This window comes from Phocoena phocoena, chromosome 13 (genome assembly GCF_963924675.1).
Source record: "Phocoena phocoena chromosome 13, mPhoPho1.1, whole genome shotgun sequence".
Taxonomy (NCBI): Eukaryota; Metazoa; Chordata; class Mammalia; order Artiodactyla; family Phocoenidae; genus Phocoena; species Phocoena phocoena.
The window spans coordinates 51,979,995-52,003,951 of record NC_089231.1 but is presented as its reverse complement, the minus strand read 5'-3'; the positions used below and the strand labels follow the sequence as shown (position 1 = coordinate 52,003,951).

Sequence of the window (23,957 nt, the reverse complement as noted above, 5' to 3'; positions counted from 1 at the left end):
AAGATTAAAATTAATTGTACATGTTATTATTCAAATGACATTCATATCTAAGCTGTGGAGGATACTAGATTGTGTTTTCTTACACAACTTTGTTTTCCTTGGTGTTCATAATTGTTCTTTAAAAAAAAAACTGAGGTGTAATTTACATACAGTGAAATACATGGATCAATTTTGACAAATGCATATACCCAAATAATCCACAGCCTTATTAAGATGTAGAACATTTCCTTCGTTCCAAAGAGTTCACTTGTAGTTTTTCCCAGTCTCTCTTATTCCCAAGAGATAATCTAAAATTGTTTTCACTTATTAGCAATCTATATTGTTATAATTAATTCTTCTCCAAAATTCTCTCTAATTGTGTAATCTGTCAAGAAATTCAGGCACATCAGGTATGTATTCATTTTATCTTCTGAGAGAGATTTCTCTCAGTGCCTGCTGACCTCTTCCATTTGGCCAGGTTGCTCTCTATGCCTGATGCCCGTTTGGAATGTCTCTCACACATCATCCTGGAGGTGCCCTTCCCCTCTCTGCTGTGTTGGATTTTTTGTTTTCTGTATCTTCTGTCCTTCTGTTTCAAAGTTTATTCCCTCTTTTGTGAAGTATGGCTTTTAGTAGCTTCTTGAGAAAAAGAGTGCATGGGAAATAGACCTTCAATATATATATTTTTTAACCTTACTATTAGGTTTTAGATGGGAATAGAATTCAAGGTTAGATATTATTTTCCTTCAGAATAATCCCATTTTCTTCCAGCATTCACAATTGCTGTTGAGAAGACTTATTAAGCCATTATGATTCCTGATCGATACTGCATGTGAGCTGTTTTTTCTTTTTTTCTTTCAAGCATGAACATCTCTTTTTGTCACCACAGTCTGAACTTGTACAATGTTGTGCTTTGCTGTGGAACCGTTTTCATCCATTACTTTTAATGCTTGATCTTTATATTTTGGAAATCATGTCTTTCATATTTGGGAATTTTTGATCATTTTTTATTTTAGATTTTATCTTTAGAGCAGTTTTACAAACTAAAATTGAGAGAGGTACAGAGATTTCCCATGTATTCCCAGTCTATCCAAATGCATAGCCTCCCCCATTATCAACATCACTTGCTAGAATGGTACATTGTTTTACTAAGGATGACCTATATTGACACATCATAATCACCCAAAGTCCATAGTTTACCTTAGAGTTCACTCTTGGTGTTGTACCTTCTGTGGGTTTGTACTATGGTATAATGATATGTATCCATCATTATAATATCATACAGAGTATTTTTACTGCCCTAAAAATCTTCTGTGGTCTGCCTATTCACCTCTTTTCCCCACCCCATCTCTGGCAACCACTGATCTTTTTATTGTATTCATAGTTTTGCCTTTTCCAGAATGTCATATAGTTGGAATCATACAGTATGTAACCTTTTCAGTTTGGCTTCTTTCACTTAGTAATAGGCATTCAAGTTTCTTCCATGTCTTTCTATGTCTTGATAGCTTGTTTCTTTTTAGTGCTGATTAATATTCCATTGTCTGGTTGCATCAGGGTTTATCCATTCACCTATGTAGGACATACTGGTTGCTTCCAAGTTTTGTTAGTTATGAATAAAGCTGCTATAAGTGTCTGTATGCAGGTTTTTGTGTGGACATAAGTTTTCAGCTTTCTTTAGATTAGTACTAAGGAATGTGATTGCTGGATCATATAGTAAGAATGTGTTTCCCTGATGATGTATATTGTGGAGCATCTTTTCATATGCTTATTTGCCATTTGTATGTCTTTGGTGAGGTGTTTGTTCAGGTCTTTGGCCCATTTTTTAATTGGGCTGTTTTCTTAATGTTGAGTTTTAAGAGTTCTTTGTATATTTTGGATAACAGTACTTTATTAGATATGTCTTTTGCAAATATTTTTTCCCATTCCGTGGCTTGTCTTCTCATTACCTTGATATTTTGTTTTGCAGACCAGAAAATCTTAATTTTAGTGAAGTTCAGCTTATCGACTATTTCTTTCATAGATCATATCTTTGGTGTTGTATCTTAAAAAAAAAAAGTCATCACCATACCCAAGGTCATCTAGGGTTTCTCCTGTGTTATCTTTTAGAAGTTTTATAGTTTTGTGTTTTACATTTAGGTCTGTGATCCATTTTGTTAATTTTTGTGAAAAGTGTAAGGTCTGTATCTAGATTCATTTTTTGCATGTGGTTCCAGCACCATTTGTTAAAAAGATTATCTTTGCTCCATTGTATTGCCTTTGCTTCTTTGTTAAAAATCACTTGACTTATATTTATGAGAGGCTATTTCTGGGCTTCCTGTTCTTTTCCTTTGTTCCGTTTGTCTATTCTTTGGCCAGTACCACACTGTCTTGATTACTGTAGCTTTGTAGTAAGTCTTGGAGTCAGGTAGTGTCAGTCCTCCAGATTTGTTCTTCTTCAGTATTAAGTTGGCTATTCTGGGTCTTTTGCCTTTCAGTATAAACTTTAGAATCAGTTTGTCAGTATCCATAAAGTAACTTGCTGGGATTTTGATAGGGATTGCATTGAATTTATGGGTCAAGTTGGGAAGAACTGTTAGTCTTTCTATCCATGAACATGGAGTATACTCCATTTATTTAGTTCCTTGATTTCATTCATCAGAGTTTTGTAGTTCTCCTCATGTAGATCTTATACATATTTTGTTAGATTTATACTTTAGTGTTTGATTTTGGGGGGTGTAATGGTAATGTGATGGTATTGTGGTTTTTTTTTACATTTCCTTGATTATTAGTAATGTTGAGCATCTTTCTATGTACCTGTTGGCCATCTGTATGTTTTCGTTGGAAAAATGTCCATTCAGATCCTCTGCTCATTCTTTAATCAAATTGTTTTTCTTGCTTTTGAGTTGTATGGGTTCTTTATGTATTTTGGATATTAACTTATCAGATATATGATTTGCGCATATTTTCTCCTATTCAGCAGGTTGCCTTTTCATTTTGTTGATGATTTCCTTTGCTGTGCTGTGATATTATGTTTTCAGTTTCATATTCTACTTGTTTGTTAGTATATAGGAATGCAATTGACACTTGTGTATTAACCTTGTATCCTGAAGCCTAGCTATAATTGCTTATTAGTTCCAGGAGTTTTTTGGTCTTTCAGATTTTCTACGTAGATGATCATGTCATCTGTGGACAAGGACAGTTTCCTGTCTTCCTTCTCAATCTGTATACCTTTTATTTTCTTTTCTTGCCTTACTGTATTAGCAAGGATTTCTAGCATGATGTTGAAAAGGAGTGGTGGGAGTGGACCTGCTTGCCTTGTACCCAATATTAATAGGAAAGTTGGGAGTTTCTCACCATTAAATATGATGCTAGCTGTAATTTTTTTGTACCTAGTCTTTTTCAAATTGAGAAAGTTCCCCTTTATTCCTTGTTTACTGAGAGTTTTTATGATGGGTGTTGGGTTTTTTCACATGCTTTTTCTGCATCTATTGATACAATCATGTGATTTTTCTTCTTAACTCTGTTCGTGTGATGGATTACGTTAATTGAGTTTTGAATGTTGAACCAGCCTTCCATACCTGGGATAAATTCTACTTGTTTGTGGTGTATAATTCTTTATGTACTTTTTGGGATTTGATTTGCTAACATTTTGTTGAGGATTTTTGTATCTGTGTTCATGAGAGATATTGGTCTGTAGTTTTCCTTTCTTGTAGTGTCTTTGTCCAGTTTTGGTATTAGGGTAATCTGCCCTCATAGAATGACTTAGGAAGTTTCCCTTCAGCTTCTAGCCTCTGAAAGAGATTGTAGAGAGTTGGTATAATTCTTCCTTAAATGTTTGGTAGAATTCACTGGTAAACCCATATGGGCCTGGTGCTTTTGGTTTTTGAAGTTCATTGATTATTGATTCAGTTTCTTTATTGGACAGAGGCCTTTCACATGGTCTGTTTCTTCTTGTGTGAGTTTTGGCAGATTGTGTCTTTCAAGAAATCGGTCCATTTCATCTAGCCTATCAAATTTGTGGGCAGTTTCCAGAATATTCCATATTATCCTTTTAATGTCCATGGTATCTGTAATGATATCCCCCTTTTCTTATATTAGTAATTGGTGTCCTTAGCCATTTTTTATAAAAGGTTTTATGGATGGGAGTGAATGTAGTGGGATTAAGGAATTACACTTAGACTTGGGTGTATCTATGAATAAGTAATGCATTTACACAACATCTGAAGTGAAGAAAAGGTTGGTTGAAAATTACTGCTTTATATTAGAACAGTTGTGTATAGCTACCCTGGTAACTCATTTATGTATGCTTCATGGTAGTTTGCATTTGGCAAACTACCATTAGCATTTGGCTATATTGGCTGAATTGAATTTCTTTATACTGTAGCAGACAGTATCTTTTCTGAAGGTTTTTCCATTCACCTCATTGCTTTTTCTTCATTGAAACAGACTCTGAGATTTAATAATTCAAGTAGATATATACATACAAAACGAATGTAACTTACTTCCCTTCGTCCCTTCTTCCCCTCCTTCTTTTCTGTTTTCACCTTTGCAGACTGCCTAAAAGTTTTCATAACTCTTTGAACAATGGAAATTTCAAAGTTCCTGTATCCCTCCCTAAATTAGAGAAACCAGTTTCTGGTGATCTATGCTAGGATATATAGAACACCAACCTAAATTGTTTTCATAGAATCATATAATTTGCTGGCTTTAAACCTACACTGTATGTATATATTGGCTCTTTCTGATTTGTGACATTCCTTCATCCTTTCTTTTTTTATTTAGGTGAATGGACAGTGTGCTGGTCACACAGCCATGCAAGCTGCTAGTCAGAATGGACATGTTGACATTTTGAAGTTGCTTTTGAAGCAAAATGTGGATGTAGAAGCAGAGGTAATTAAAACTAAGTTTAAAGAATATTTTAAGTAAAAATGAATGTCCTAGAAATGGTACTTCTTATCATGAGATGGATTTTTTTCATTTTGAAATTTAATATTAACCTAAGGCTCTTCTGATTAAAAAGAAAAATTTGACAAAAGACAGCTTGAAGCATTTCGTGTTTTTCTCTGATGGCTCAATATTCTAGGTATAACCCTAAGTGAAGATAGTTGAGTTTCCCTTTGCTATGGTCGAAGCGCCATGTTGTTGGGAGCCCAGTTGGATTTACCCGTGAGTCATGCTGGGGAAGTTGAGGGAGTAGGAATATAAATCATGTGCGGCAAGATTTTTCCTGATATGTGACACTCAGAGGCCTTTTGTTGTTGTTGTTTGTCTCCTGAGGGAAAAAGTAAACTAGAATTTGTTTAGTCTTTTTGTTTCCTGATCTTTATATGGGTTTTTGAAGATTTTTATAATGCATGTTTATCGCTCTGTGTGTGTATATGTGCTTAATTTAGAGTATATTCTTATTAAAGGAGAAATAAATGATTTTTACTCATTGGAATTTCATTGTATGGCTGGTGTGAGGGATGGCTCCCTTTGTTGTAGCTAACTATAACCTCATCACTTAAAGAGTATATTAGAATTACATTTGTTTTAGTCTAATACAAGATTATTTAGGAATAAGCCAAATTCTGTCAAAGTTTAACTAGGCAAAAGGTTGCAATTTTGTCCAAATGGCACTCTCATCTGAGGAAGCTATTTAATATGGATTTGAATTTCTGAGGGCTAAATTTGTTGACCAGCCTGTTTTTACTAATTATAAAATTTTAATGACATATATTTGAAAAGAGAAGTCTTACATTATTTTTGCTTTTTTTCCCCAGTTGTATATATCTTGAGTTGTTGGACAGCTACTAAAGAGCCATTGTAGGTGTAAATAAGTCATCTTTGATGTTGGAAGTTTTCTTTTGCCTAGAGCTTGAATCTTAAATTAGTATATTATACGTTTGTAAACTATATGAGACGTTGTGTAGAATAGGGATGTAGCTGTGGGGTGGGGAACGAAGTTAGCACTATTTCTCAAGAGTAGGTTTTTTTTTTTCCTTAATTGAACTCAGATACAAAGCAAATGGTTAGTTATTACTGTACACATAAGCTTGGAGTTGGAGTGAAGCTCAGCAGGCTAGGTGTTAGTAAATAGTTTATCTTTCACTTTGGAAACCACATCTCTTACTAAAGCAGTAAGGTACAGGTGGACTTGTACCATACCTCCTCCTTTGGATTTCCATTCTGTGCGTTTTCTGTTTTAAAAACCATTGTAGGCAGATGTAATTTGTAGAAATAGTGTGAAAAAGGAATACTTACACATCAGGTTAAATTAATAACACAATGTCCCAACTGGTAGAGGAAAAACTACATTTAAAAATTGGATTGAAATATAATTCGTTGCCTAAGAGTAAAACAAAAATTTATCAACGTTTCATTTTTCTAGAATGTAAGAATTAACATTGTCTGTCATAAACAGCAATATAGTTTGTTTAAAACAGTGATTCTTAATTGGGGCACATTTTTGTCCCATGGGGGCATTTTGTGGAGACATTTTTGATTGTCACAACTGGTTGCTGGGGAGCAGGGGAGTATTACTGGCATCTAATGGGTAGAAACTAAGGATGCTACTAAATATCCTGCAGTGTACAGGACAGCTCTCACAACAAAGAGTTATCTGGTCCAAAATGTCAGTAGTGCTGAGGTTGGGAAATCCTGGTTTAAAAGTTGGAGAAAATAGCTAATTTTATGAATGCACTTAAAATTGTGATTCATCATGCACTAGCTTGTTTGTAAGTTGATTGGTTGCTATTAATTTTTTTATTATTGGAAATTTCAAACATGTATAGAAATAGAATAGTATAATGAATCCTGTGTACCCATTACTCTACTTCAGTTATTTTTCCTGGTCAATTTTGTCTTATCTGTACCCTCTTGCCTCCCATTTCCTCCACTGACTTACTTTGAAGCAGATCCAGATATCATATTATTTAATCTGTAAATATTTTAGTATGTATCCTAGAAGATAAGTACTCTTTTCTAAAAACTTTATTGTACCTTTAACACACGTAGGCACAATAATTTAACAATGATTTTTTAAAAATCTAATTTTATTAAAAGTTTTGAGGTTAGCTGAAGAATAAAGAGAATAATACATTTTGTTGTCTAGTTATCTCATTCTGTATCTGTATTAATTTTTTTCATCTCCATCAGGAAGTGAGCTCAAGATAGTATAGATTACAGGTAGCAAATTATAGCCCGCAGGCCAAGTCCAGCCCTTCATTTGTATTTTAAAGTATTATTGGAACACAACACACCCATTAGTTAATTTTATTGTGTATGGCTGCTTTTGTGCTACAACTGCAGAATTGAGTAGTTGTGTAGTTGTGATAAGAGATCATATAACCTGTAAAACCTAAAATATTTACTTTCTGGCCCTTCACAGAAAAGTTTGCTGGCCCCTAATATAGATGACTATTACAGATTTTAGTTGATTGAAGCTGTTAGTAAGCTAAATTATTTGCTATATATTATACCTTTCAAATATGTGATAAGGTTACATTTTTTCCCTATTTCTTTTTCTTAGGGAAAACTCAGAGCTATTTTGGAAAGTTGGTTGTCTCCATGTATGACCTACTGAGTACAGTAGGATTACATTCTGTTTCCTTCTTAATGTGTAGTTAAAGGCACTGAGAGATCTTAGGTATGTTGATATGGGTGAGCTAATGTTTGATCCTCCAGGGACTCAGTTGTTTTTTTTTTCCCCCCACTGATGAATATAATAGGTAAAGGTGTGGAGGATTTATTTTAATGGAAAGGAAGCCCACTTTTAAAAAGTGTATTCTTTACAGTAAGTTTTTCAAATATAGTACAAATATATACTGAAGATATCAGTAAACTTTAGGTGGTTTCATTATTTAAGGTTAATGAAAACTCTTTTAATGGAGAATATTAATAGTAGGGAACAGTACTCGACATTGTCAGAAAACCCAAGTTTTAATGGTATTGTTGCTGTCTAAAATGATATTGGGCAAAAAGTTTAATTGGTATAAGCTTCAGTTTCCTCATTTATGAAAATAACTGAAAGGGTTGGGGAATAGAGTAAGGGAAATAATTAAGATACCATTTATAATGTAGAACACAATGGGAATTTAAAGTGTCATTATTACCTGTATTCTTTTTTTTTTAATTAATTAATTTGTTTCATTTTTGGCTGCTTTGGGTCTTCGTTGCTGTGCATGGGCTTTCTCTAGTTGCAGCGAGCGGGAGCTACTCTTCGTTGCAGTGTGCGGGCTTCTCATTGTGATGGATTCTCTTGTTGCAGAACACGGGCTCTAGGCACATGGGCTTCAGTAGTTGTGGCTCGCGGGCTTTAGAGCACAGGCTCAGTATTTGTGGCGCATGGGCTTAGTTGCTCTGCAGCATGTAGGATCTTCCCGGACCAGGGCTTGAACCCATGTCCCCTGTGTTGGCACGTGGATTCTTAACCACTGTGCCACCAGGGAAGTCCCTGTTCTTATTAAAGATTTCTTTTCCAACTAGTGGGAGTTAGTAGAGTTTCTCAAAAAAAAACCCAGATGCTAATTCTGTCTGATTCTGCTTATCTAGTTAATGAAAACAAAACTGTATAAACTTTTTATTTAACTGTAATCTGAAAAGGAACGGGCAAGTGGACTTTAAGACTGGTCAGTTTAAGGAAATTCTTTCCTTAAAAACAAGTCAGAACTCAGAATAATAACATCCAGAATGGCTCTAGGAATTGGTATACGTGGTTCCTGGGGATCCATGTTAATTCAGGTTGTGACTAGAGGCTTTCCCACCTCCCTACATGCCCCCCCTGAAATACTGGCACTATTAAAAACATGGGATGTCAAGAGAAAGATTTGATTTATAAGACCCAGAAAACAGTCGTTAAGGTGCCTTTTACAGGAAGGCAGACTGCCAGACTGCAATCTAAGATTGCCCAAATAAAAAAGGTCAGGTTTTCAAAGGGGACATATCATAGTTTTATCGTTCTCCCTTATCGGTAAATTTAGTTGTGCAGGTTGGGTCTTAAGAATCGTCATTCGTTGATTCCTCTTTATTTTCCCCATATTCCTCATTTGGTCTATCACTAAATTCTGTTGGCTCTTTAAAATATATCCAGAATTTAAACAGTTTTCATCTTTCCTGCTGCCACTGTGCTTGTCTCCTCACACTTCTCTTCTCCCAGATATCTTCATGGCCTTCTCTTTCACTTCTTTCAGGTATTTACTCAAACCTTCCTTGGGAGGGGCCATCCCTTGGCTGTCTTATCTAATCTTTTTTCCCTGCTGTTTTTTCTCCTTGGCACTTTCTACTACCTAACATTTACATTTTATTTACTTATTTCATTTATAATATTCTGTCTCCCCCACTAGAATGTAAACTCCATGAGGGTGAACTTTATCTTGCCCATTGTTGTTCTCCAGTGTCCAGGACAGTACTGAGCTCATAGTAGGCACCTAGTAAATACTCATTGAAGGAATGAATAAATGAATGAACGAACAAACCAGAATACACCATTTCCAGACAATCTAAAGGTTTTAATATGATCACAATACCAGCATCTTGATTAACTGAACAAGTTTTAAGGAAAGTAAGATGAAGTATATTATATTTGAGAATAATAAAATATTGACCTAATAATAGTTGACCTAATTTACTGAAAATATCAGTGAGTTCAGGAAATATTTAATTTCATTGATGGCAAAAATCATGGGGACTTCCCTGGTGGTGCAGTGGTTAAGAATCTGCCTGCCAATGCAGGGGACGTGGGTTCAAGCCCTTGTCCGGGAAGATCCTACATGCTGCAGAGCAACTAAGCTCATGTGCCACAACTACTCAGCCTGCGAGCCACAACTCCTGAGCTTGTGAGCCACAACTACTGAAGCCTGTGTGCTTAGAGCCTGTGCTCCGCAACAAGAGAAGCCACAGCAATGAGAAGCCCATGCGCTGCAATGAAGAGTAACCCCTGCTCACTGCAACTAGAGAAAGCCCGCGCGCAGCAGCAAAGATGCAGTGCAGCCAAAAAAAAAAAAAAAAAATCATGATGGTTACCAAGAGGATTCTGGGACGGTGGTGCAGTAGGAAGTACTAGGAATCCATCTCCCCATCTAGACAACAACTGCAATGGCAGAATCTTTCTGATGTGACTATTTTAGAACTCTGGCTTCTGTTGAAGGCTTGCTACTTCCAAGGGAAGGCTTGGGGGTTAATTTTGGGCAATTTCAGCTCTTAGCTCAGCAGGATCTACACATACCCCACCCTCCAGCCCAGTGACAGGCAGCCAGGTATGTGTTCTTAGATCAGCTTGCAAGGTGTTCTAATCCTTGATTGCTGCTTCTGATTATGGAGGTGCAGGCACAGAGGTGGGTAGCCATTGTTGCACTTTCCCATTGTTGCAAACCCTTCCTCATTGGCTGAAGTTACTTCCAGAGGATTTAAGGGTCTGTGCTTTTTTCTGCTTCCCCTCCCATTTTTCTTTTTCTCCTTTTGGGAGCCTGGCATTAAAGACTACGACATTCAAAAGCAACTGCATATATGAGGGAAATTAGAAAGGCATTGCACATACCTGAGGAAAGGTGCAGGCTCAGAAAAGACCCAAGGAGACCTTAAGTTTACACCTCAGGCTGTAAGCATGAAGACAGGCTAAAACAGTCAAAACCAAACCAAAACCAAAGCCAAAAACAAACCATGCAGAAGGAGAAGGCTCCTGATTTCCAGACTTATGGCATTATTAGATTCAAATGTCCAGTTTTCAACAGAAAAATCACAAGGTAAACAGCGAAATAGGAAAGTATGGCCCATTCAAAGGAAAAAAAAAAAAACCAACAAGTAAATGTACCTGAGAAAAACCAGATGGCAATCTACTAGACAATGACTCTAAAACAGTTGTCTTAAAGATTATCAAAGAACTAAATGATGTGTAGAGAGTCAAGAAAATGATGTGTGAACAAAATGGAAATGTCAATGAAGACATAGATCACCTAAAAAGAAACTAAAAACAAATTCCAAAGCTGAAAAGTATAAGAACTTAAATGAAAAATTCATAGGGGAATTCAAAGAGAGATTTAACCAGGCAGAAGAAAGAACCAGTGAACTGGAAGATAGGACAATGGGAATTATCAAGTCTGAGAAACAGAAAGAAAAAAGACTGAAGAAAAATGAAGAGAGCCTAAGGGACCTGTGGGGCATCATCAAGCGGACCACCATACGCATTGTGAGAATCCTAGAAAGAGAAGGCAGAAAGAGAGAAAGGGGCAGAGAGGTTATTTGAAGAAACAATGGCTAGAAACTCCCCAGATTTGCTGAAAGATATAAACATCCAAAAAGCAGAATGAATTCCAAATAGGATGAACTCAGCCCCACATTGAGATACATTATAATCAGACTTTCAAAAGACAAAAAGAGAATCTTGAAAGCAGCAAGAGAGAAGCGACTTGTCACTTATAAGAGATCCTTTTAAGATTTTCAACAGATTTCTCATCAAAAACTTGGAGGCCAGAAGATAGTGGGCTGATATCTTCAAAGTACTAAAAAGGAAGAAACAAAAAACAAAAAAAGGGGCTTCCCTGGTGGCGCAGTAGTTGAGAGTCTGCCTGCCGATGCAGGGGACACGGGTTCGTGCCCCGGTCCGGGAGGATCCCACATGCCGTGGAGCGGCTGGGCCCATGAGCAGTGGCCGCTGGGCCTGCGCGTCCGGAGCCTGTGCTCCTCAGCGGGAGAGGCCACAACAGTGAGAGGCCTGCGTACGGCAAAAAAAAACACCAAAAAACAAAGACAAAAAAACCCAAAAAACCTGTCAACCAAGAATCATATATCTAGCAAAACTGTACTTCAAAAATGAGGGAGAAATTAAGACATTCCCAGACAAAAGCTGAGGGAGTTTGTTGCCACTGGACCTGCCTTGTAAGAATCCCAAAAGGGAGTCCTGCAGGTTGAAATGAAAGGATATTAGACAGTAACCCGGAGCCATATGAAGAAATAAAATCTCAGTAAAGGCAAATACAAGGGCAATTATAAAAGAAAGCATTATTTTAACAACAGTGTGTAACTCCACATCTTATTTTCTACATAATTTAAGAGACTGATGGATTTTTAAATAACAGTTATTGGCTTGTGTTTTGGGGCATGCCGTGTACAAAGATGTAATTTTGTGACATCAGTAACTTGAAAGGGGTGGGGGTGGAGCTGTAAACAAGTAGAGTTTTTGTATGTTGTTGAAGTTAAGCTGGTATAAATTCAAATTAGATTGTTATAACTTTAAGAAGTTAAATGTAATCCCTGTGATGACCACAAAGAAAACAGTTATAGCATAAAGGAAATGAGAAGGAAATTAAAACATTTCACTACAAAAGAGCAACTAAATACAAAAGAGACAGTAATGTAGGAAATGGGGGGGGGAAAAAGGCTGTATGGCATATGGAAAACAAATAGCAAAATTATGGAAGTCTTTCCTTCTCAGTAATTACTTTAAATGGATTAAACTCCAAAAGACAGAGACAGCAGAATGGATTAAAAAAAATATTCTAACTGTGCGCAGTCTATAGGAGACATTTTAGATGCAGAGACACAGGTATGTTATTTGTATTTTACCACAATAAAAAATCATTAAAAAAATGAGAAAAAAATGCATGATTGTTACTAAGGCATATTAAGGATTCAATTCAACACCCATTTTGGTTCTTACTAGTAGTAGGTACTATGATAAGTATTGGGAGTAAAGATGATTAAGATGCAGTCATAGCCTGCACGAAGCTCACAGTCAAGTAAAAATGACAGACTTGGCAAACAAATTATTATTCTGTAGTGTGATATGACAGAAGAAGAGTTAAAATAATTTTGTGAGAGGCAGGGCAAGTTTCACAGGAGAGGAGTTACCTGAGCTGAGTTTTAAAGAATGTGTATTTTCAAACCAAAAAGGTAATGAATAAGAGCATTGAAGTCTGAGAGCAGCACATGAACATATGGGGTGAAGTAAGTTGGTAAGTTAGTTTTATATATGAGGGAACATGGCAGCAGATGAGTCTGGAATGGTCCACAGAAGTAGGCTTTAAAAGAGGTTTGTTCTTTATATAATGGAGTTACATTAAAGAGTTTTAAACATAAATTCTGTGTTTTACAAAGAGAATTCTGTTTTTTGTGTGAAGAATAGATTGGGGTAAGAATGCTGGGTGAGCTGTGGCAGTAGGTCAAGTGAATGAGAATGAAGGAAGGTCTGAATTAATTAGCTGTAGAATTGGACAAGAGAGAATAGATAGCCATAGAATTTGGTGTTTGACCTAGGGGTTCAGGGAAAGGAAGTAGGTGAGCATGACCTACAGATCCTGATTTTGTTGACTGTACAAATGTACTGTCTGTGGATTTATCAGCTAAGGGAAGAGTGGAGCAAGAGGAGGTTTTGGAGGCTGAGAGGAAACAGAGGAGCAGGAGGATAGAAAGAACCAAGATCAGTTTAAGATTTAATTTGAGGCCCCTTTGCAGATCTTTTTAGGTAACCGTTTGGGAGTGAGCTATTGTGTTGTCCCTCAACATCTCGTTTGTTGGCAGTATCAAAGACAGGATAATGACCTCAATGTTTGAGGTTTTTTGGAATATTTAAGATAAATTCGGAAGAAAGCAACAAAACCTGTAAGTTAAGGTCTTTGTGCAACTGAGATTTTCTAATTTAGAATAAATCTGGAAATTAATTGTTGTTTTCTAGTGTGTACATGTATTTTACAAAATCTTTAAACTTTCCTAATGTATTTCCCTTTGCATATATTTGGATTTTAAGGTTTTTTTTTTTTTAAATGTAAACAAATTGTCGACGGAACCTGCATAAAAGTGTTTCGGTAGCAGTTTTCTAACAATCATAAATATATGGTACACTTCATAAATAGTTCCTGTTTTTATTCAGTGAGTGTTAGTGGATTCCCATTTTTAATGGTATGAGTACCACTAGATAGGCTTAAAAATTACAACAGAAAAGAAATCCAGATTGGAGGTTAGGAAGATCTTACATCTAAGATTCTGAATACTGAAATGTGTTACAAGAGAGGTTAACAATACATACACACAAACATATTTTTTTTTTTGTAAGAAGCTTGTTTTTCTGGAATGTTTAAATATAATGCTACTCAGAGGAACAAGAGTTGAATCTTAAATCTTTCCTGTGGTAGTTTGCCAGTTCCTTTATGCTTAATGTTAAGAGGTAACAAAAACTCCTAACCTTGTTTAGCTGTAATGTTAGTAAGGTAGAAGTACTCCTGAGTTTTGGATTCCTACCTTTTCAAGAATGGTTGTCAAGTCGTCATGGACTTCTACTTGAGCGGTTTTACTTTTAGTATCTGTTTGAGAAAATATGCAAAGACCAAAAACTGTTTTGAATTCAGCAACTGTTTTGTTTATTTGTTTTAAATATATTTAACCACAGCGGTATTTATCTGTGTTATCTTTGAAAAGTAGTTCAGATAAGCTCGAGTGCCATGTGGAGTTTCAAAGCACTTGCAAAAACTAGAGTCCACCAGGGGCTACCATGGGTTGGAGAAAGTCTGAGAGTATGCTTACATCTGGGTGTTAAAATTTGAGATGTGTATGGAATAAAGACAATACCCTTATAATATCCTTCTCCATCTGCATCTAGCAAGGTAATGAGACTCTTTTTGGTATGGACTGTGTTTATTATCTTTATGGTGTAGTACAAGCATTTTTTTTTTAAAGCAGTTTCTTGTATTTGAAAAAAATTAAAGCAGTTGGGTCTTTTTCTACCTCTCGTCTCCTCAGAAATGTGCCAGCAGAAGGTGAGGCATTGCTGCTGGATTCCTCTGAAATAGTTTTGGAATTTTGGATGTATAGAATTGTAGTTGTTTATGTTTCATTTTTATCTTTAAATGAAATACTTAATTTTTTTCTGTTCTTAAATATACAGAAAAGTGTATGCTCATCAGCCAGAGATAACCAGTGTTAACATGTTGATATATTTCTCTCCCTTAAAGCTAGTTGAGATCATACTGTTTGGCATTCATTCTTTTTTTTTTTAATTAATCGCTAGCATAATTTTTATGTTATTAAAAAATCTGTGTAACATTTTTTTAAATGAAAAGAACTTCATATAGTTGTGTCGTGATTTAACATGTTCTAATGTTGGTTTACCATCATGGCTGATAAATTAGGAGTACTGAAGAATCAAGCTACTTCTGATATAACTATTGGTCTGGTATATGTGTGCATGATATAATGATCCAGCTCATCATTTATCTTTGGAGTTAATCACGATTCAAACGAATTTCTGGTTATTTTGTTGGCTCCATTCTGTTTTCTGTTTCCTTTTCTCACATTAATATGTTCTTGATGAATTATTATAGCTTCGAGTTTTATTTTTCTTTCTAAAATATTCACTGACTCAGATTTAAATGCTGCTGTTTAGGATAAAGATGGAGATAGAGCCGTTCACCATGCAGCTTTTGGAGATGAAGGCGCTGTTATAGAAGTGCTGCACCGAGGCAGTGCTGATCTGAATGCACGAAACAAGCGCCGGCAGACACCACTTCATATTGCTGTCAATAAAGGTCACCTTCAAGTGGTGAAGACTTTATTGGACTTTGGCTGTCATCCCAGTCTTCAGGTAAAACCTTTAAAGGAATATATTCTGCAGGTATTGCTAGGATTCTATTAAATGGAAGTACTAGGTTTTGTGGTAAGCATTCTTTTGTTTTCAGTTCTTTTTTGTATGATCGATCATAGTAAATGATACTGAAGGTATAGAATGTCATAAAATTGGCGGTTATTCCTTCTTAGAAAAGCCTTTTTTAAGAAGGTGTCAGTAAATCGATTTTGTTTGGGGGAGTTGGGGGTGGGGACTTGTGAAAATATCAGCTCTGAGTTGATTTGATTTAACTTTATTGATCATGATAGTGAGCTTCACCATTTCATTATAGTTACTTCAGAGGTATCAAAAGTATTTTAATTGTAGCTTAATTTATCTTAGAGTCTGGGTCTAGTCATTAATCCAGTCTTGGAAGATTTTCTGATTTGGAAAAAATATATAGGGTTTTAGGATTGATTTGTAGTAGGACCTAATTTTTGAAGAGTCACCTAAGGAATGATTCTTCCCATCTTAAAGTTTTGGCAACCAGGTGAATTAAATTGGATAGATCTCAGAGAAGTAATGAAGAAGAAGAACCAGAGTAATGGGACTGAGGGTTTGAGAAGAACTGAAAGAATCAGAGATTTTGTTTAGCTAGATGGTTACTACGGACTGATATTTCTGAGGTATATCCATTTTGGAACTGATGGAGTCGGGAACCGACAGCTTCTGAGTGGATGGCTGGATTGGAGGATAGGGGGAGGAATTGAGGGGAGTTAATCTGTTGAAGGAGTGGGAATTTATACCTGCTAACTTTTTTTGTCTCGGATGGGAGGCAGAGTTATCTGTTGAGAGTGAGTGGGGAGTGGTAGGTGTAGAAAGGGTGATTGAGAAGAATGATGAAGGTTTGGAATAGCTACTGTGGGGAACAGAAGGCAGGATAGATGAGGACCTGTAGAAGGTTATGCCAGCCATGTTAAGAGCCCATCTCAAGTTGGAGACTGTGAGTTTTTAGTGCCACCAGATAGGCGGATAGAAGTTGGATTGAACTTGTATTGGGAAGTTTTTATATGTGTGGATGAATGTATCACCTGAGATTGGCAAACTTTTTATGTAATGGGCCAGATGATATTTTAGGCTTTCATATGATTTCTATCACAACTATCCAACACTGCCATTGTAGCCTGAAAGCTGCTGTAGATAGTACCTAAATGGATGTGTGTGGCTGTGTTCCAGTAAAACTATTTACAAAAATAGGTGGAAGACTGGATTTGGCATCTGTGGTATATGCCGTAGGATAGGCTATATATGGCTTTACTGAGAACAGTATTTATGACTATGATATGAAAAAGGTCTAAATTACCCATTTATCCAAATGACTGATAGTGAATAACAACTTATTGCTAAATCATTGATTAATGAAAAAAGTACCTTGAGAAAAAGGTAGACTGAGACTGTCAGATTTTCTTTTTCATTTGTCTTCACTTTGAGTTAACTAGCCACTTTCCTGCCCTTTGAAAACATTTGGATTAATGATTCTCAACTGTGACTGCACAACATAATCATCTGGGGAGCTCTGAAAAACTACTGATGCCTGGCTTTCACCCCCAGAGATTCTGGCTTAGTTGGTCTGAAGAACAGCCTGGGTATTGGGATTTTTTAAGAACTCCCCACAGATTCTAAAGTGCAGCCAAGGTTGATAACCACTGACTTTAAATTCATTACTATGGGACTCCCAAGACTGGTGTAGGTTTGGTGTGGAATTTTAGAGTATAACAATTAATGGTAGGAATGTGGTATAGCAGGCCATTGTAAGCGAATGAATTGCAGTGGGGGGCAGCTTTTCCACCTCATTAAATTTTGTTATTTGCTAAATTATATTTGAGGGTACTTCTTTGATTTTCTTTTTTATTTTCTTTGGAAAGCTACAGCATGTTTATTGTCTTTTCCATCTAGACTGAGTAGGAATTTCTTTACTATAATGAGGCTAATATTTCTTGCCTGCGTTTTAAAATTTAACACACAGCTTATTTTATTAACGGGTTGTTGGATATGGCTTCTGCTTTTGTTTCTTTGTTCAGTAGTTCATTATAAGTATTAACATTACATATAATGATTAATTGAAAAAGAACTAATGAAAGTCTCTTTAAACTTTTTTTAAAAAAAAAAAGGATTCTGAAGGTGATACCCCTCTTCATGATGCAATAAGTAAGAAACGTGATGATATCCTGGCAGTTCTTCTGGAAGCTGGAGCAGATGTTACCATTACAAATAATAATGGATTTAATGCTCTACACCATGCTGCACTAAGAGGAAATCCCAGGTAAAGATGTCACGTTTTACTATTTTATATGCAATTTAAAAATATTTTCCTGGAGGCGGGGAGCGGGGCCGGGTAGGAGAAAAATATATATATATATTTTCCTGTTGCTGGTTCTCTTTTTCTGATACTTATGAGGAAATAATTTTGGTTTACTTTAATGTTTTAAATTGTTTTAAGGTCTGTGGAAGTTATGAACTTCATTAAATAGATCAGTTTTATATGGTTTTTTTTTTGGTTAAACTAATACAAGTATTATGAAATGACTATTTAAATATATATTAAATATGGATATAAAGTATCAGGAATACTTGCTTATATTCTAAAGATTTAATTAAAATGCATTCTATTTGGAGATTTATGTTTCTTCAAGATCATTCTCAGGTATCCTCTAGCCCCATGTTATTTATTTGCATGGTAATTATTTTTTTAAACTTGTGGCTAAATAACATTTATTAAGTTACCTGATTTCTTTTTAATAATATAATTACCTATAAACTTCTAGTATAGAGGTCCTCCAATCGTTGTTATAGTAATAGGTGGTCTACTGAAAAAAGTGCTTGCTGGTTAAAGCTCGAGAAAGACTTTTGGGAAGTCATAGAATTCATAAAGGATCTGCGAAGTCTCACAGAAAAGGAAAATGGTTATTAGCTTTGCTTAACCTAGAACTTTCTATGAGTGAATTTTGTGGAACAACTTTACCTTGAGAAGCATTTTAGAAAATTCTACATTAGATGTCTTCTGTTTATAGTTGAATCAAGCCCATGTATATTGACTGAGGGAGATATTTACTTAGAAGTTTATTTTCTTAATTTAATCTACCCTAAATTAAAAAAAATTGAGATATAGTTGACATAATATTATATTAGTATCAGGTGTTACAAAATAATGATTTGATATTTGTATATATTGTGAAGTGATCGCCACAGTAAGTCTAGTTAACATCCATCACCACGCATAGTTCCAATTTTTTTTTCTTGTGGTGACAACTTTTAAGACCTATTCTCTTAGCAGCTTTCAAATGTACAATGCAGTATTATTAACTATAAACATCATGAATTCTTATTCATGATGTATATTGCATTTTTACATCATGTTTCCTTTTACTTTTTTTTGCTCTTTTTTAGCTTCTTAGGATCACCACTAGAGGGTGAGCACAGAGAACAAAAGGATTTTATTGTGATTGGTTGTTGGTAGCTGTAACAATTGGTGTATAATCTAGGATGAAATAAATGACAATGTTTTAGGTTATATCTTGATTTGTTTTTTCAAATTACAAACATTTGAACACTTCATACATTGGCACCGTAAAGGAGACACAGTAGTAGTATATGTTCCCTGCCTTCCAAATAAAAGATGATAATGACAGCATTTACCACATGCCTGGCCACTAGTAGTATACATGCATTATCTCATTTCAGTCCTTTGAACAGCTTTTTGAAGCAGGTGTTAATATCCTCATTTTATAGATGAAGCATATGGGGCTTATAAAGAGATGAATTTACTTATTCAAGATCATGCAGCTGATTAGTGGAACAGTTGGAACTTGAGCAAGGTCTATTTGACTTTAGATTCACTGATCTTAGCCACTTTATATTATTTTCTGTGTATTGCGGTCTGTATGTGAGGCAAGACTGGAACACGTGGACAGTGAATGATTTAACTAAGAATGTATTAATATATCAGGCTCACTTGTTGTGCTTCATGAGCCTGTCTTTCTAACTTTATCTCCTGCGAATTAAAATCCCTCTGCCCAACTTGCCCTTCAGCTACATTATACTACTCTCTCTCCCTAAAATTGTCTGCTCTCTTCCTTCATTTATTAAGCATTTTCTTTCATTAAGATGCCCTTATCCCTTCTTTTTCTTAACCAGCTCTCTTCCAGAGCTCCTATGTATCATCACTGAAGTTATTTTCTGTTTGCTCTATACTTCCTTGTTCTGTGTTTTTGTTTTGTTGCACTTATAATCTGCTTTGTGCTGTCGCTTAGTATGTGCATTTTTATGTTTCTTTCTGTTAAAATTGTGGGCACAAATATTTATCTGTGTATCTCCTGTAATGCCTTGACTATACTGGGGACTCAATACATGTTAGCCTTAATTTGACAGTCAGGACAGTGTTAGATATCACAGGATATGATGAATTAAAATATAAATTCTGTAGAGAAACGGTCAGGAGTTGAAACAAAGCAATTATTTCAAATTAGGATGGTCAAAAAGAGATTTTATTGAGGGAATTTAATTTAGGTTATAATATTTTTAAGTTATAAAGTTTAAGATAGACTGAAAATTAAAGTGTTTAGGAAGTAACTTTTAAATATTTTGAATTGTTTAACTTTATTGAGAATAGGCATAGTATATTTAATAATGTTGAGCCTATACAAGGAGGAAAAAGAATACTACTTCTGTTTCTTTAATTCTTGAGAATTCCTCTGGAAATTTATAACAGTGACTCCTCCAACCAGATAATTGGTGTCAGGTGACACAAAAAAGAAAGGAAAAAAAACTTCCATTCTACAACAAAGTGGTGCTTTAGTTAAAGGTACACACTTCTTTATTCCTATTTCCTTAAGACATTTTATGCAGTTTTGACTGTACATTGCCCAATAAAGTGTGATTTTAATTGGACACAAAAGAATATCAGAAGATAACACAAGTTATATATTGGTTGTAATTGTAACTTGGGTTGTTTTGAGTTCTTTTTTTTCTATATCAAGTTTCGTATTCTTAAAATTGGCTTTTCGGGCTTCCCTGGTGGCGCAGTGGTTGAGAGTCCGCCTGCCAATGCAGGGGACACGGGTTCGTGCCCCGGTCGGGGAAGATCCCACATGCTGCATAGCGGCTGGGCCCGTGAGCCATGGGCGCCGAACCTGCGTGTCCGGAGCCTGTGCTCTGCAATGGGAGAGGCCACAACAGTGAGAGGCCTGCGTACCACAAAAAAAAAAAAAAAAAAATTGGCTTTTCTATCCTGGTACTGACCAGTGATGTTTTAAGACAGAAGAAACCATTTTAACTCAGAATTAGAAAAAAAAAAAGTCTTCTCATTTTACAACTGAGGAAACATGTTTGGAGAGGTGAAATATCTACATAAGTAAAAAGGTAACAATGCTTATTAGTATTTTGTTTCTTTTTTGAGGATTAAAGTCTTTTGGTTCAGGGTCAGAAGAATTAGATACCTTCTGTTTAAGTCTGTCTATAAGATGCTCTGCAGTGTCATCATCTCCTTTTCCACCTTACCTATCAATGTTCTATTAAATAGCAGTAAAATTACATGCTAATCATATGGAAGGTAGTGACTCAACATTTCTGGAGTTTTATTTTATATAATGTTACATTTTTCTTTAATTTAAAAAATGTATGTGCCCACACTGTGACCTTCCCAGATATTTTCTTCCTTTGAAGGAAGTTTTGTTTTTTTAAAATTGTGTGGCATAGTCTACATTTCAATACCATTTCTTTTCTGAAGGATAAGAAATTTAATACCAAGAGACCATAAATGAATAAAATAATTTTATTTGTGCCTTATGTCATCCACACATTTTTCATAAAGCTGTTTATAAACATTATTTACCATTATGACTCTTCCAAGTAGAATTAACAGTAACAAATTATTTGATTTAAACCACAATCTGAGTAATTTAAATAAGTTGAAATTAGTTGATGTGATTGATATTGATAAATGAAAACGCTGGCTGTCCTGTAGTAATCAATGCATAGCTACAGCTGGTTGAAGGGGACCAAATCCATTGAAGAGGCGATTTGGTTCCATTTTACCAGCTCTAGCAAAGCATTGCAGTGCCGCTAGTTTGGGACCCAGAACAGTTAAAATGTTTTTTATTTGAAAAATTATGGTTATGTTCCTTTCACAAATGTTAAGAGATTCTCATATCAGTATTTCAGCCATTGAATGTAAAACTTTATGTTTTGAAGGCACTTTTCCTACTATTTCCTGCTCTAGTCGTGCAGAAATCTTTACCCTTTAACACGTCTTTAGTGCATTAAGGAGTTATCAATGTATGTCTTTATTTTTAACACTTTTGCTTAGTTCTTAAATTCAGACATGACCTGTTTCAAAACCCACACCATGTAAAAGAGCAAATAGATCTTGATGTGTATCAGAGTAATTTTATCTATTTATCCTTGGGCAGTAAACCAAATAAGTAAGCGAAATAGGTTAGGGAAGAGCACTGCTTAGTCATACTTTTCTATTGCTGCTGCTTTTTTAAGTATTATACTTAAGGACTAACAGCAAGTTGCTGACGGGGTGGAGGAATGAGTAGCCTTAAGAAAGTACCTCTGCGCTTTGGTTTATAAACAGATGACACGTATATTCGGTGTATTGCTTAGACTTGTGTTGGAAGGAACTGCCATGCATGATAGCTTATTTTTCTTTCTTTTTGCTTAATAATTAGCAAAAAGGTTAATAATTTAACCCTTTTAAAGGTCTAGTTCCTTGACTGAATTCTCTGTCATTTTGGGTACAGCTTGCCTAGTTACTTCTCATTATCAGCTTGATAATACATTGACTTGTGGTTAGTAATAATCATGAATTTGAGTATTAAAACTACCATTAAAACTCAGTAGGACAAATTTTTGTTATAAGGGGATTTCAGTATTGGGAAGGGATGTCTTCTGAAAATACTTGCTTGAAATAAAAGTTTGAGCAATTTATAGTTTGCCTGTAAGTGCTCTCAGTGAAATATAGAGTAAAGAAATAGTTATCTTTTTTTGAACCAAACTGGGAGAAGGTCAACACTAATTCAGGCAATATTCAAACAATTCTCATATTAAGTATATTCTCCATCTGTTGGTTGATGAGTATCATGCTGCGGGTGAAATTAACGTGACTACAATTATTTCCATCATTTATTCTAATAGAAATGAAACAGGTGTTAAAATGTGTGGACTTCAGTGCTGATGATAGTAATAAAACTGGCTTCTATTTTTACTAGTTATATGGGAGCCGTTTAGCAGATCCAGTTGCTCAAGTGTGCTTTTGGATGGCAGTTCAGTTTCATATACTGGCCATATCGGGGCAAGGAGAGGCCGTGGAAAAAAAATAGTACAGCATTTGATAATGTCAGCATCTGTTATCCCTGTCAGCGAGACAGTTGAAATGTTTGAGTTACACCAGTGTCAGCAGATGCCCAGAGTTTAATATGTACTCAGTTAAAAATGAACAGCTGATCTAAGTGATAGATGTGACATTTTAGAGTGATTGAAAATACTCTTAGGTATGTTAAGTTAAACTTGTAAGCACTAGAATCAGTGTATAATTTTACTTTTTCAAATGAATAACAACAGATGCTGTCCTTTTATTTTCTAGGGATTATATACTCTTAATATTGTAGCAACGAGATTCTTAGTTGCTGGGATGTTTTAAAATAATTATTAAAAACATGTATACCTATAGAATGAGGAATGTAATTGTTTATTATAAAACATGGGTGTAGTAATACCCTTTGAGTAGTTTTATAGAGGAACCTCTATTTTTGAGGTATATATTGTCAGTTTTTGGTATTTAGGGCATGTACAATTAAACTTAACAAATGGAATATGCAGCTTTGCCATTCTCTTTGTAGATGATCAGAAAGAAGGGCTATTCTTGAGTGAGTTAAGCTTTGAACTGATTTTTTCTTTGAAAATATGGAATTTTAAAATTATGAACTTTTTGTAACTTCCAATAAATATTCAATAATTTATATGCTACCATATCTAATAGTCATTCTCTCATTCTTTATAATCTGCCGATAAAATGCAAATCATCTTTTGACAATTATCTTGTCTTATTAAACAGAAAATTGGATAACCTTATAGCCATTTCTATTCAACTGTGAAACAAAAAATTTATACATGAAATACATGTCTGAATACTCCAGTCAAAATAAAACTTTTAGTAAGAAATTAGAATATATGAATATTAATATTAGTATTTCTTTTTTTAAAGTCTATTATAGTAGCTTAAAGTAGGTACTACTTATAAATTGTTGCTAAGAGCTATAACATGTATAATTTATTAGTATATAAATATAGTACAAAATAAATTTTATATAAAATACAAAAAAGTATTTTAATTATCTAACATACTATAAATAGTAGGTCTATCATATTTATAAAAAATTGAATTATAATTGCATAGTACTAATAAAAGATGGTTATTCTTTCTGTA

General features: G+C 35.1%; 1 protein-coding gene across 1 annotated transcript in view; it reads left to right on the top strand.

The window, feature by feature from the left end:
• MIB1 (MIB E3 ubiquitin protein ligase 1) overlaps positions 1 to 23,957 on the top strand; it is a 113,233-nt gene that overhangs the window by 47,559 nt on the left and 41,717 nt on the right. Inside the window, exons 10-12 of the mRNA XM_065889712.1 lie at positions 4,741 to 4,848; positions 15,311 to 15,508; positions 17,641 to 17,792. Of these exons, the coding sequence (XP_065745784.1) occupies positions 4,741 to 4,848; positions 15,311 to 15,508; positions 17,641 to 17,792 (458 nt within the window). The remainder of the gene's footprint in view (positions 1 to 4,740; positions 4,849 to 15,310; positions 15,509 to 17,640; positions 17,793 to 23,957) is intronic.